This window comes from Myxine glutinosa, chromosome 7, assembly GCF_964187855.1.
Source record: "Myxine glutinosa chromosome 7, kmMyxGlut1.1, whole genome shotgun sequence".
Lineage (NCBI taxonomy): Eukaryota > Metazoa > Chordata > Myxini > Myxiniformes > Myxinidae > Myxine > Myxine glutinosa.
Window position 1 is genome coordinate 40,704,400 of NC_136267.1, and position 12,933 is coordinate 40,717,332.

The following is a 12,933-nucleotide window of genomic DNA, read 5'->3' on the forward strand; positions in this document are numbered from 1 at the left end:
TTAGAGCGGCTCCGGATAACAGGAGACCGGAAATGGGATAGTGAACCGGAAGAAGAAAAAGACACGAGGTCCGGGAGAAGCGGCGATCTTCTTCTTCCTCGCCCAGCCCCGACGCGAGCGGTGTCGATATTGAGCAGCGTGGGGAACGCTGCGTTTGAAAGCCCGTCTGGCGAGAGGAGTTACCTGTGCGGGGTAATTACCGGTTACACGTCAAGTTGCCGTGGGTTCGTGCACGGAACCAAGCGTCCGGCACAGTTCGCCTCCACGTCTACAAGGACGCGTACGGGTCGCACCTTGGGCCTCGCGCGCTTTGCTTTGCCCGCTTTGCTTTGCAAGGAGGTGTGCGCTGCAGCAGCTGTTCCCGGTACACGACGTGCACGTTTGGAGCACGTCAGCCAGGGGTTCGTTCAACCGCCCGTGTGCGGAGAAGTCGACCTTCACCTTGGTCTGGAGGGGCCCAGAGACATTGTGAGGGACAGTGACCATTGAGGGGTCGTGAGTGGGGAAAGGGGGGAAATATATGAGATGGCCATCTTAGTAATATTGGTGATTGATTGTTGATGGTTGTGGATTGATTGGGGAATATATTATTGAGTAATCCGGATCCTTGGTGTGGGGTTTCTTATTGACTTGAATTATTGTGTCTTTCATATTGATTGCGCTACGAAAGCGTATAAATCAGAGATCTTTCTGGCGGGGTCCTCCCACGGTCCGGGGGTCACCAAGACCAGGTAGTTACCGGGAGGACCACGTAACAGAATTGGGGGCTCGTCCAATTGAATTCCGGGATCTAAAATTGTATAACATAATAAAATAATAATTTTTAGTAATTAAAATTTATTAATTAATTATTAATTGGTAAATTTTTGAGAAATTGTGGTAAAGTCTTGGGTGAAGGTTAACAGGTGTTAACGATAGTCACCATGGCGTTTGTTGCACAGAACTTTGCGGTAACACCTAGTGAGGCACAGTTCCGAGCGTTACTAAAAGCGGACCTCTTGAAATTGGCCAAACATTTTAACTTGGAGGTCCGAACTAATTTGAGGAAGGCAGAGTTGCAGACCACGGTGATACAATCTATGGTGGGATTAGGAACATGGGACGAGTTAGCCTGGCAGTGGCTACCCGAAGAACCAGAAGACGTTGAGATCCGGAAACTGGAGTTGCAATTACGGAGCCAGGAACGGATCAAAGAAGAAGAAAGGAAAGCAGAAAAGGAAAGAGCAGAAGAGGAAAGGAAAGCAGAAGAGAGGAGAGAAGAGAAACAAGCAGAGGAAAGGAGAGTGGAACGAGAACTCCAGGAAAGGTTAAAAGAAGAAGAAAGGAAAGCAGAAAAGGAAAGAGCAGAGGAAGAAAGGAAAGCAGAAAAGGAAAGAGCAGAAGAGGAAAGGAAAGCAGAAGAGAGGAGAGAAGAGAAACAAGCAGAGGAAAGGAGAGTGGAACGAGAACTCCAGGAAAGGTTAGAAAGGATGAAAACAGAGGAAAGGAAAGCAGAAAAGGAAAGAGCAGAAGAAGAAAGGAAAGCAGAAAAGGAAAGAGCAGAAGAGGAAAGGAAAGCAGAAGAGAGGAGAGAAGAGAAACAAGCAGAGGAAAGGAGAGTGGAACGAGAACTCCAGGAAAGGTTAGCAGAAGAAGAAAGGAAAGCAGAAAAGGAAAGAGCAGAAGAAGAAAGGAAAGCAGAAGAGAGGAGAGAAGAGAAACAAGCAGAGGAAAGGAGAGTGGAACGAGAACTCCAGGAAAGGTTAGAAGGGAGAAAAGCAGAGGAGAGGAGAGCTACCAGGGAACTCGAAGCAGAGGAGAGAAAAGCCGAAAGGGAGTTGAAGGAACGTGATCTGGCGCTTCAGCAAGAGATTAAATTCAAGGAGCTGGATTTAATGAGAGAACGGGGAGAGGTACCACCCTTGCTGACGGGGTCGACACCTAGCCAGAAAACCTGGGAGGTGGGCAGACATGTGAGGCTGGTTCCACCCTTCAGTGAAAAGGAAGTCACGAAATTTTTTCCACACTTTGAGAAAGTGGCTCGACATTTAAACTGGCCGGAGGAGGCCTGGACCATACTAGTGCAAAGTGTGCTGGTGGGTAAAGCTCAAGAAATTTATTCGGCGCTACCAATGGACCAATGTGCAGATTATGAGGTATTGAAGAAGCACATCCTCAAAGCCTATGAGTTGGTTCCTGAAGCTTACCGGCAAAAATTCAGGAATGCCAGGAAGAGGGAGAGTGAGACCCATGTGGAGTTTGCCAGAGTGAAAGAAAACATGTTTGATCGGTGGTGCGAGTCAAAAGGAGTCGGGAACGACTTCGAAGCATTGCGTGACTTGATCCTGGTGGAGGAATTTCAACAGTGTGTCCACGAGGACATCAAAGTGTACCTGCAGGAAAAGAAAGTACCGAAGTTGTGGGACGCAGCCACCATGGCAGATGATTATGCCTTAACACACCGGATAGGGGTCCACGAACCTAACTCCTCGCCTAGATTTCCGCAGGGGAGTTGTGGAACAGCAGGTGCGGAGAACGACAATACATGGCGGCGGCCTCGAGATGATTATGGGGACAACGCTGATACCCGAACTGTTCGAAATCAGAGGGCGACGGGCCCAGGACAAACTTATTTTTCGGGGGGCCCGAGGCAGACCACGAGTTTCTCCTCCGGACCTACTTGCGCTTTTTGCAAGAAACCTGGACACTTGATGTCCAGTTGTTACCTCATGAAAAGGGAAAACCCAGAGCGGAGTCCGACTATTACAACTCCGAATGCGATGGCAAGCGTAAGAAATTGCCCACAGAAGAGTTACCAACCATTTATTTATGAGGGGTTGGTCTCCCTCGAGGGAGACTTGACTAACCCAAGACCTGTTAGGGTATTGAGGGACACAGGAGCCCATCAATCCTTAATGCTTGAAGGCATTTTGCCATTGTCAAAGAGTACCGCAACTGGTGATAGTGTTCGGTTACAAGGGATCGGTGGCTGTGTTCGTGCTCCACTTCATGTCATCCATTTGGAATCCGATTTGGTGTCAGGACCAGTCACCGTCGGTTTACAAGCCACGCTTCCTGTAGAGGGGGTATCTGTGATTATCGGGAATGATTTGGCCGGGGGGCAAATTTATGGTAACCCGAGGGTGGGTAAAGAGCCCCGCAGGGGAAATAACACCACCCCAGCTCGGGATGGCGACAAAAGTTCCAAGTTATTCGTAGGGGGACTGAACTTCAACACAGAGGAAGAAGTTCTGACCTCTGTCTTCACCAGATATGGGCCGCTGGTGGAAGTGCGGGTGGTAAAAGACAGGGAAACGCAACAGTCAAGAGGGTTCGGCTTTGTCACGTTTGCAAGCACAAGAGACGCCAGGGAGGCAGAGAAGAATTGGAATGGTAAGGATTTGGAGGGTCGGACCATAACAGTAGGGAAGGCATTTCGTAGGCGTCGAGAGGTCTACAGAAGAGGACCACTTGGCGGTAGTTTTGGTGTTGGCAGCAGCCGATATTACTATGGAGGCTCCCAGAGTTACGGCATCTCCCGAAAGAATGATTGGCAGAGGACTGGCCGAGAAGGAGACCGCCAGTCAGGGGACTGCTGGGACAAGGGGTCCCACCGTAACTGTTAGGGGTCCGGAGAAGTTGAAGCACTCTATATACGGCGGAGCCGCCGAGCCTGGGCTCCTACACGGGCTAACCGTGAACGCCACGTTCTTAAAAGGCGTCCCGGTAGGGAACGTTCCTACACGGACTAACCGTGAACTCCACATTCCTTAAGGCGTCCATGTAGTGAGTACTCAGCTGGTCCTCCATCCAAGAGCAAATAGAAGTGGTTGACGCTTGGTCTAGAGGGAATTACCTTGGAATCTCTGGGGGGTTTTGGTGAAAGTTTGTTGCTTTATTTTTGAGATGCGATAATTGTGCCCGGGGGGAACTGATGATTTGGGGTATCGGGTTGGTTTATCAAAGTTGGCCGGCACAGAAAGTTTTCGCAGGGTTCAAACTTTCTTTCTTGAAAGGGGGGAGTGTTACGGATCCCGGATTTAGAGGAGTTACTATTCATGTCATTGCTTATTAATGTTTATTCTATTAAAGGTTGTTGTGGTTAAAGGGTTAGAGAGGCTCCGGATAACAGGAGACCGGAAACGGGATAGTGAACCGGAAGAAGAAAAAGACACGAGGTCCGGGAGAAGCGGCGATCTTCTTCTTCCTCGCCCAGCCCCGACGCGAGCGGTGTCGATATTGAGCAGCGTGGGGAACGCTGCGTTTGAAAGCCCATCTGGCAAGAGGAGTTACCTGTGCGGGGTAATTACCGGTTACACGTCAAGTTGCCGTGGGTTCGTGCATGGAACCAAGCGTCCGGCACAGTTCGCCTCCACGTCTACAAGGACGCGTACGGGTCGCACCTTGGGCCTCGCGCGCTTTGCTTTGCCCGCTTTGCTTTGCAAGGAGGTGTGCGCTGCAGCAGCTGTTCCCGGTACGCGACGTGCACGTTTGGAGCACGTCAGCCAGGGGTTCGTTCAACCGCCCGTGTGCGGAGAAGTCGACCTTCACCTTGGTCTGGAGGGGCCCAGAGATATTGTGAGGGACAGTGACCATTGAGGGGTCGTGAGTGGGGAAAGGGGGTAAATATATGAGATGGCCATCTTAGTAATATTGGTGATTGATTGTTGATGGTTGTGGATTGATTGGGGAATATATTATTGAGTAATCCGGATCCTTGGTGTGGGGTTTCTTATTGACTTGAATTATTGTGTCTTTCATATTGATTGCGCTACGAAAGCGTATAAATCAGAGATCTTTCTGGCGGGGTCCTCCCACGGTCCGGGGGTCACCAAGACCAGGTAGTTACCGGGAGGACCACGTAACAGTTTGTTTGACAGAGCACATCAAAGTGTCAAAAACATATTTCCACCATGCAACGGCACTTTGTGAATGTTGCGTGGATTTTTTGAACCCCAAAACTGAACCTTCTGTAAATGCATATAACTCCACTGAAATGAAATATATCATCTGTCCAAAAACGAACGAGAGTAGTGTTTTATCATGTGATTTCCTTGATCTACAATGCAACATGTGGCATAGTCACTGCTTACAAACCTGTAAAGAGAGGAAAACCATCGACATTTTGTGGGCCACTGTGCATAAGACGAGAGCAGTAGTAAATAAAACGTTGAGGAATGTGAGGTTTTCCTTATGGAAGAGTAATATAAGTTTTCCTTATGGAATGAATGAAGCATGTGGATATGAAGAGGGAGTTCAGCTTGGCACATACTTATCCCGATTTAATGGCGATCCCAATAATTACCGAGGCAGGATTTCAAGTCCAGGGCAGCCATGAAGCCGTCATAGCAAAGACAACGGAAATCTCCGGCCACGTTGGCACACTGACCCCCATCACAGACTTCCGGATTCTCTTCACATTCATCGATGTCTGATAGGGTTTGGGTTACAATGACAGAAATACGTGTGTCAAACCAACATTTTGTGAGCTACCTTACACTTCCTTACTATCGTATGGAAATTCTTTCCAGAAGCCCACCACATTGTTGCTTTGGATTGCTTTAATGTTTCCAATAGGTATACAGTGCATTCAGAAAGTATTCAGACCCCTTCACCAATAGACAGTTGTGTGCCTTTCCAAATCATGTCCAATCAATTGAATTTACCACAGGTGGACTCCAATCAAGGTGTACAAACATCTCAAAGATGATCAAGAGAAATGGGAGGCACCTGAACTAAATTTCATGTGTCATAGCAAAGGGTATGAATACTTATGTCAATGTGATATTTCAGTTTTTTCTTTTTAAGAAATATGCAAAACTTTCTAAAATCCTGTTTTCTCTTTGTCATTATGGGGTATTGAGTGTAGATTGATGAGGGAAAAAATGAATTTAAACGATTTCAGTATAAGGCTGCAACATAACAAAATGTGAAAAAATTGAAGGGGTCTGAATACAATATATATATATTCTATAGGAACAATTCCTATATATATATATATATATATCAAAAAAGGCTTTTCCAACCCGAAGGCGATATGATGCTGAATCACATGTGCAACTACAACTTCGCCCCCAATACCGGATGGATTCAATGGAGTTACCCAAGTCTTCAAAGACTGATATTTAAATGGCCGGAAATGCTCATTACGGGACTCATCTGTGCTTTGATGCTTCACCAAGTTAGGGGGTTTAGTTCAATATATACATGTATTCCTGGCTTTATTTCTTTCTTTAAAGGACATATTCCCACCACCTCATGGGTTGAGCCAGGGAAAGTGTTTGGCATAAGTATGTTACAAATCGGCTGGCCTGGCCTGACATTTCACGAATTAGGTTGGAGCAGGAATTAGTAATTTGTTCAGGTTGAAGGCCAAAGCCCGCCTACTCTTGGTGAAGAACACCGTGGGATCTTTAGCATCCATCAACTAATGCCAGCAGACGGGACGCCAAGTTGAATGTCCATCCGAGGGCAGCACACACATAAATGGTAACTAACTCATAAGCCCTGGTGATAACTCAGGCCATATGTAAAATAACATTTTAAACATGCACGAAACCTTTCGTCTTGTAGATTCTACTGTTGTCAATGAGAAGGTGCACTCACCCGTACAACTACGTTCGTCAGGAAGAAGCGCATAACCAGGGGTGCAACTGCACTCGTAGCCACCTTCCGTGTTGGTGCAGTGTGTGTCGCAACCCCCATTGATAATGGTGCATTCATCAATGTCTGTTCAAGAAAAAGGTACAAAAAACAACAACACCCAAACATCAAGTTCCCTCAACCTTTCATCGTTTGTGAGTTTATAGTTGGTAATGCATTTCTCAAGCATGTTGGAGGCCTATCACAATTGGGGGACAGGAGAAGAATAGGTATGGGTGAGGTAAAATAAGGGAGGATCTATTGGGGATCATATACATTTTGATTTGAGGGTCTACTTGAACGAGAACGTACATGAACAAAAGGCAAAGACATAAATATGAAACGAGTCGTATAGTAAGTACAAGGAGGTTTACCAATGCAGGCCTGGCGGTCGGGCGTTGTTTGGTATCCCTGATTGCAAGCACACTGGAAATTTCCGATCATGTTGACACAGCGCCCATCCTTGCAGAGGCTCTCGCTGAGTGCACACTCATCCACATCTGCACACAAATCACGTCGTACAACATGTTAAGTGACATTATATCACTAATTTTACCCCCTTAGGCCAACAGCATTTCTCCTTGATAAGCCTGGGTGGTGCAGAGCTATAAAAAAAATATTAAAAAAACACCTTTAGAGGCCATTTTTCCCCGCAAGGCGGGGGTTGGCCTTTTTCGGGAACCGTGGTTGTTGTTGTTTTTCGGTCCCCTTTTTGAAGCAATGTTTTACGGCCGGATGCCCTTCCTGACGCCAACCCTTTTTGCCGCCTTTAACGACAACCAGGGAATTACCAGTGAACTGGTACTCAATTTGCCGACCTCGGAAGAATGACAGGCTGAGTCAACCCCCCTAGCCGTTAATTCAGCGATCGACCGGGATTCGAACCCAGGATCCTACGATCCGAAGCCGGCACCCTAGCCGCTAGCCCAACACCAGGGTAAAGAGCTATAAACAAAAGACAAAATTCATCACCAGGCTTGACAAGGTGTGGAATGAATCTTAAAGCAACATCGTTATCCCACATATATTGGTTATGTTTACCAATGCAAGCCGTCCCATCTGGATTGAGCTGGTGGCCAGGAGTACAGAGGCATTTGAAACTCCCCTCGGTGTTCACGCACGTCCCACCACGGCACAGCATGGGATCTCGCTCACATTCGTCGATATCTGGAATAACCAAGGCAGGGTAGAAATACATCAAGGAGAAAGAGATAAACAGCGAGGAAAAGGGACAGAAGATGACGAAAATGAAGACTGAAAAGAAGAAGTACGAATGTAATCAAGGTGTTCACCGCACACTGAAACAACAACGTGGTCAGACCACGCGCACCATCTACGGGCCGTTGCTGCCGAGACGCTCCAGACTCTTACCCATGCAATTCTTCATCATCATGAAGCCACTTTCGTAGCCTTCGAAACATTCGCACTCAAAGCTTCCTGCCATGTTCACACAGGTCCCTTGGCCACAGAGGTCTGGTGAAATCCGGCATTCGTCTATATCTGAACTCACACGTGTACAGAGAAACCGACATGGACGAATGAGTTAAACGTAGTGGGAACGGGACAAAAACAATACTGTTATTTTCTCTCCTGTGTGATGATGTCAAGAAAGAATGAACTTTTCTCATTGGCATCTTCAGGTTTTTATCGAAATATCTACAAAGCTCAGTTGACTTTTTGCTCCACCAAATAACAGCGAAACGGAGTTGAGTAAAAGGGTGAAACTTCTACAGATGCTGTGATAAATAACTACCTCTGTCGGTTTGAATGTTTGAAAGAGAATAGACGTCTGGATCCATTTTCTGAATTAAATTTAAATCGCGATTTATCTATATATATAAAAGAAAGTTTTTGTTTGTTTGTTTGTTTGTTTGTCTGCACGCGCTAATCTGCTGAATGGTGAAAGATAGGAGGAAACCTCAAATACAAAAAATGTCGGGACGGGCCCCGGGAAGGTTAAAGGCTAGGTGGCGAGGCCGGTCAAGGCCCACCTCGGCCGGGCCGGGCCCATTTCGCAATTAAAAGCTGAGCTGAATTATAGTAGTCAATCTTCTACGGCCGTGAGTAAAAGCTGAATTATAGTTGTAAATTCATTCAAAAAGAACCAAAAATGTCGGGACGGGCCCTGGGAAGGTTAAAGGCTAGGTGGCGAGGCCGGTCAAGGCCCACCTCGGCCGGGCCGGGCCCATTTCGCAATTAAAAGCTGAGCTGAATTATAGTAGTCAATCTTCTACGGCCGTGAGTAAAAGCTGATTTATAGTAGTAAATTCATTCAAAAAGAACCAAAAATGTCGGGACGGGCCCTGGGAAGGTTATAGGCTAGGTGGCAAGGCCGGTCGAGGCCGCTTTGGCCGGGCTGGGCCCATTTCGCAATTAAAAGCTGAGCTGAATTATAGTAGTCAATCTTCTATGGCCGCGAGTAAAAGCTGAATTATAGTAGTAAATTCATTCAAAAAGAACCCGGGCAACGCCGGGTGCTTTCGGCTAGTATATATATATAAACGCGAGTTGTCTGTGTGTGTGTCCGCGTTTTATTTAGAGATGGCTGAACGGATCTTCATCAAACTTTCAGAGTTTCATCAGTGAGTGCCTGAGAGTGTTTTCGGCAAAAAATAATAATAATAATAAATAGAAAAACAAAAGTTCGTTTTTTTGGAGTAAAAAAAAAAAAGGACAGGAGTAAAAAAGTGGGAATTCCTGCAAATGTGGGAATTCCTGCAAATCAAAAAAAAAAAAAAAATCGCTTGATAGTGCCTAAGCCTTTTAAAATTAATGACAGTTATATACAAGTACACATTCACATAAATAAATACAAAACAATCACCAGACATTTGAATACAAATAAATCAAACAATTCTGGAAGTATACGAAGTTGGTAGTACGGCTTTTTCTTCTTCCTGATCGGCAACACACTTAACCTTCCCCCCTCCCCCCCTCCCCCCCTCTCCCCCTCCCCTTTCCCCCCTCCCTCCCCCTTCCCCCCTCTAACCCCCTTCCCCCCTCTCCTCCCCCCGCCCCTCCTCCCCCTCCCTACCGTCCCCTCCCCCGCCCGGCAACGCCGGGTACTTCTGCTAATATCCTATATTTCCAGTCTCGATGAAATGTCGCTTGATATGGCCGACACAGTCTAGATCAGTTCCTCTTTGGTCTTACCTGTGCAATTCCTCTCCTCCATGTCCAGCGCAAATCCATCTTGGCAGCGGCAGCGGAAACTTCCCACTGTGTTACGGCATTTTCCGTTGTCGCACAGTGATGAGAACACCTTGCACTCATTGATGTCTGTCATTCATGAGTTGTGGGACACAAACGTCCAGAATTATTTAAAAACAATGTATTTGAGGACACTACATTTATTAAACAACCGTAGTTCCATCCTTGAGGGTGGTTAACTGACCCGAATTCCTAACGATGAGATGGTAAACAATGTCCAGGGAACAATGATAACATAATTAATATACGTTAACCATTTTAACCCGTTTCCTGCTAGGCAACAATTGCTGGCCGTACCTTTAAACAATGCCTTCCCAGCAAGTACGTCACCCCGGTTTGAAAAACCTGGGCCGCGGGGGCAAATCAACTGGAATTCAGGACTTCCGGGAGTCGGACACTCTTCGCAGGCTGAGCCCCACGCCGTACCCAGAGAGCAGCAGCATGCGTCGTGCCGGAGACGAGCGCTTGGAAGGTTGCACTCACCGTCGTCCCATGATAGGAAGCATTGCTCCTGACGTAAGTCTGCGATCAAGCAGAGTTTATCGTGTCATGTCAGTCACCCTCCGGTCTTTGAAAGGAAGGACACGTGATGCCAATCTAGTCAACATTCTTAAATGGGTGCAGGTCTAAATGCAGGCTCCTAAACCTCTACCAGAATTCCTGGCTGGTCGATTCATTTTCCTAAATCTAGCAATTTGGGCCTGTGTGGCCATCAATGACCTTCATTTAGACACGAGTTATTTTATCCGATATATTGGCCAATTAGCATCGTCGGCTGCTTCAATTGTTCACCTTTTCATTTCAGATTTGTCATTTTCAACCCAGTTCACTACAGTTCAAGCATCTGCATCGCACTTCTGATGCTACATTTTCCGAGACACCTAGGGAAATATATTATATTTATTGAAAAAACAAAAACAACAAAGCCTTTTCTGCATTCGCAAGCAATTCTAATCGTCTTTACAAAAATAATTTAGACTTCTTGTTCATAGACTATGTCTGTGGTCTCGTGTTGATGACACACAGGCACGGTGGGCCAAACGGCCTCCTCTCATGTTAAAGTTCCTTGTGTATATCCTTGTGACATTTGCCCCCCAATGTATAGTTTGTCTTGCTCTGTCAACTCTGACATTAAACAACTTTCAGCATCTTGAATGTTTCTTTCTGACAAACTCCATGATTAACCCTTTGAGTACGGGATTTTTTTTTGATAAAAATACCCCCGGTATGGGATTAATTTGGCATTTTGGTACGGGAATGCAACCACGTACTGACGATCTATTTATAGGTATAGTTGATGACGTGTAGTAACATCATCAGTACACAAAACTTTTTCGAGGGTTGCGGCACTGGACATCATCCGTACTCTAAGTGTTAACATCTCATCATTCTTGAAATTCAGTTACAATCAATGTCAACGAGCTACACAATCGAGTGATGTATTTGAACCCCGACAATAGAAGAGTTCTAATTGGATATTATGACAATGTAGCATATTATTAGAGAGCTTCGTAAGCGAACCTCTATGGCAATTGCATGTATATGTAAATCCATTCAAAAGTTCACTTTCATTTCAAATTTCACAAAAAAAAAATTCAAACTTTTCCCCATTCCCTCGGGAACAAAATTTCATGTTGTCATTTGAAATGTCCCTTCCATGATCCGCCATCTTGTCCCTTCCATGATCCACCATATTGTCCCTTCCATGATCCGCCATATTGTCCCTTCCATGATCCGCCATATTGTCCCTTCCATGATCCGCCATCTTGCTCACGTGATCTTGCTTTGGTCTGGCGCGACCGATAAATTATTTTCACCTGGTGATTAAAATCAATATACATATATATATATATATATATACAGTATATATATATACATGAATTCATTTATTCATTTATTGTTCGCCTTTTCATAAAAGCATCTTGCTCACGTGATTTTGCTTTGGTCTGGCGTGACCGATAAATTATTTTCACCTGTTGATTAAAATTATTTTCACCTGGAGATTAAAATCAATAAATTACAATACAGTACTATACAGAACGGATTTTGAATTCGAAACCGCTCATCATTTATGCCAGCTACACCGGCTTCAGTTTTCCACCAGCTACACCGACTTCATTTCAGCCAGGTACACCGATTTCAGTACGTACCTGCCAGTCGGACCTATGTACCTGGTTCAGTCGACTAGAAGTCTAGACCATATAGCCTACAGTAGGTAAGTCCTGCATTCTATCCCAATCTATCCATTCAATAAAATTAATTTGAATTTTAATTCTAAGCCCAAGATCAAACAACCTAGCCTAGCTAGGCCTAGGCCTACAGATGTTTGCGATGGCTGCGTACTCGATCGACTGACTATTGTCGACGAAGCTCTTACTCTACGCAATGCGTATTCATATTATTATTTTCATACTTTTGACAACAGCAAACATGAAAACTGGTGGGGTTGTAATGACTCACCGACACAGGAACGTTCACTCCTATCCAGGCTGAGTCCCTCTGGGCACGAGCAGTGGAAGGAACCATGCGTGTTGACACACCGTCCATTGTGACACACACCGGGGAACACCTCACACTCATTCACGTCTGTGGACATACATCAAAGGATCATCCAGTGAGTAGGTCAGAGGACTTTCAGGCTTCTCTGTGGATGTGTCTCTCCTTACTTTTGAGATAAAGCCTTAAGTCCATTTAATACTCAAGTTGTATGTATCAGCATGGTCAAATTTTAAAGTTATATTTACCTCAGCCAAACCGAAGGTGGACGGAGGTTATGTTTTTACCTCTGTTTATCTGTCTATCTCTAAGCAGGATATCTCAAAAAGTTATGGACGGATTCGGACGAAACCTGGTGGACAGGTTGGGTGTTTGGCAATGACAAATGATTCAATTTTGTGGTGAAAATCCGGATCCGGCCTATCGGTGGGATACAAAACGTAAACTGTTCAGCATGGCGGAGGTATGCACTATACCGAGTGACGTTCTAGTTGAAGTTGCAACAGATAGAGCACGACTTGCCTTTGCAGTTTTTGCTGTGAGATCGTGAGAAGCCTTGCGGGCACCCGGAATCTGTACACAGACGTGCACCCGCGTGAGAACTAC

The 12,933-nt window shown here is 45.7% G+C and overlaps 2 protein-coding genes across 2 annotated transcripts in view; both read right to left on the bottom strand.

Annotated features, from left to right (window-relative positions):
- The window catches only part of LOC137416542 (fibrillin-2-like), a 96,255-nt gene extending 83,846 nt beyond the window's left edge, over positions 1–12,409 (bottom strand). Inside the window, exons 1-8 of the mRNA XM_078781561.1 lie at positions 12,292–12,409; positions 10,129–10,353; positions 9,775–9,900; positions 7,993–8,121; positions 7,663–7,788; positions 6,996–7,121; positions 6,586–6,708; positions 5,285–5,410 (exon numbers count right to left, since the gene is read on the bottom strand). Coding sequence (XP_078637687.1) covers positions 5,285–5,410; positions 6,586–6,708; positions 6,996–7,121; positions 7,663–7,788; positions 7,993–8,121; positions 9,775–9,796 — 652 coding nt within the window. The 5' untranslated portion in view covers positions 9,797–9,900; positions 10,129–10,353; positions 12,292–12,409. The remainder of the gene's footprint in view (positions 1–5,284; positions 5,411–6,585; positions 6,709–6,995; positions 7,122–7,662; positions 7,789–7,992; positions 8,122–9,774; positions 9,901–10,128; positions 10,354–12,291) is intronic.
- Positions 10,648–12,933, bottom strand: part of LOC144893056 (fibrillin-2-like) — a 46,553-nt gene continuing 44,267 nt past the window's right edge. Inside the window, exons 12-14 of the mRNA XM_078782677.1 lie at positions 12,850–12,900; positions 12,292–12,417; positions 10,648–10,712 (exon numbers count right to left, since the gene is read on the bottom strand). Of these exons, the coding sequence (XP_078638803.1) occupies positions 10,648–10,712; positions 12,292–12,417; positions 12,850–12,900 (242 nt within the window). The remainder of the gene's footprint in view (positions 10,713–12,291; positions 12,418–12,849; positions 12,901–12,933) is intronic.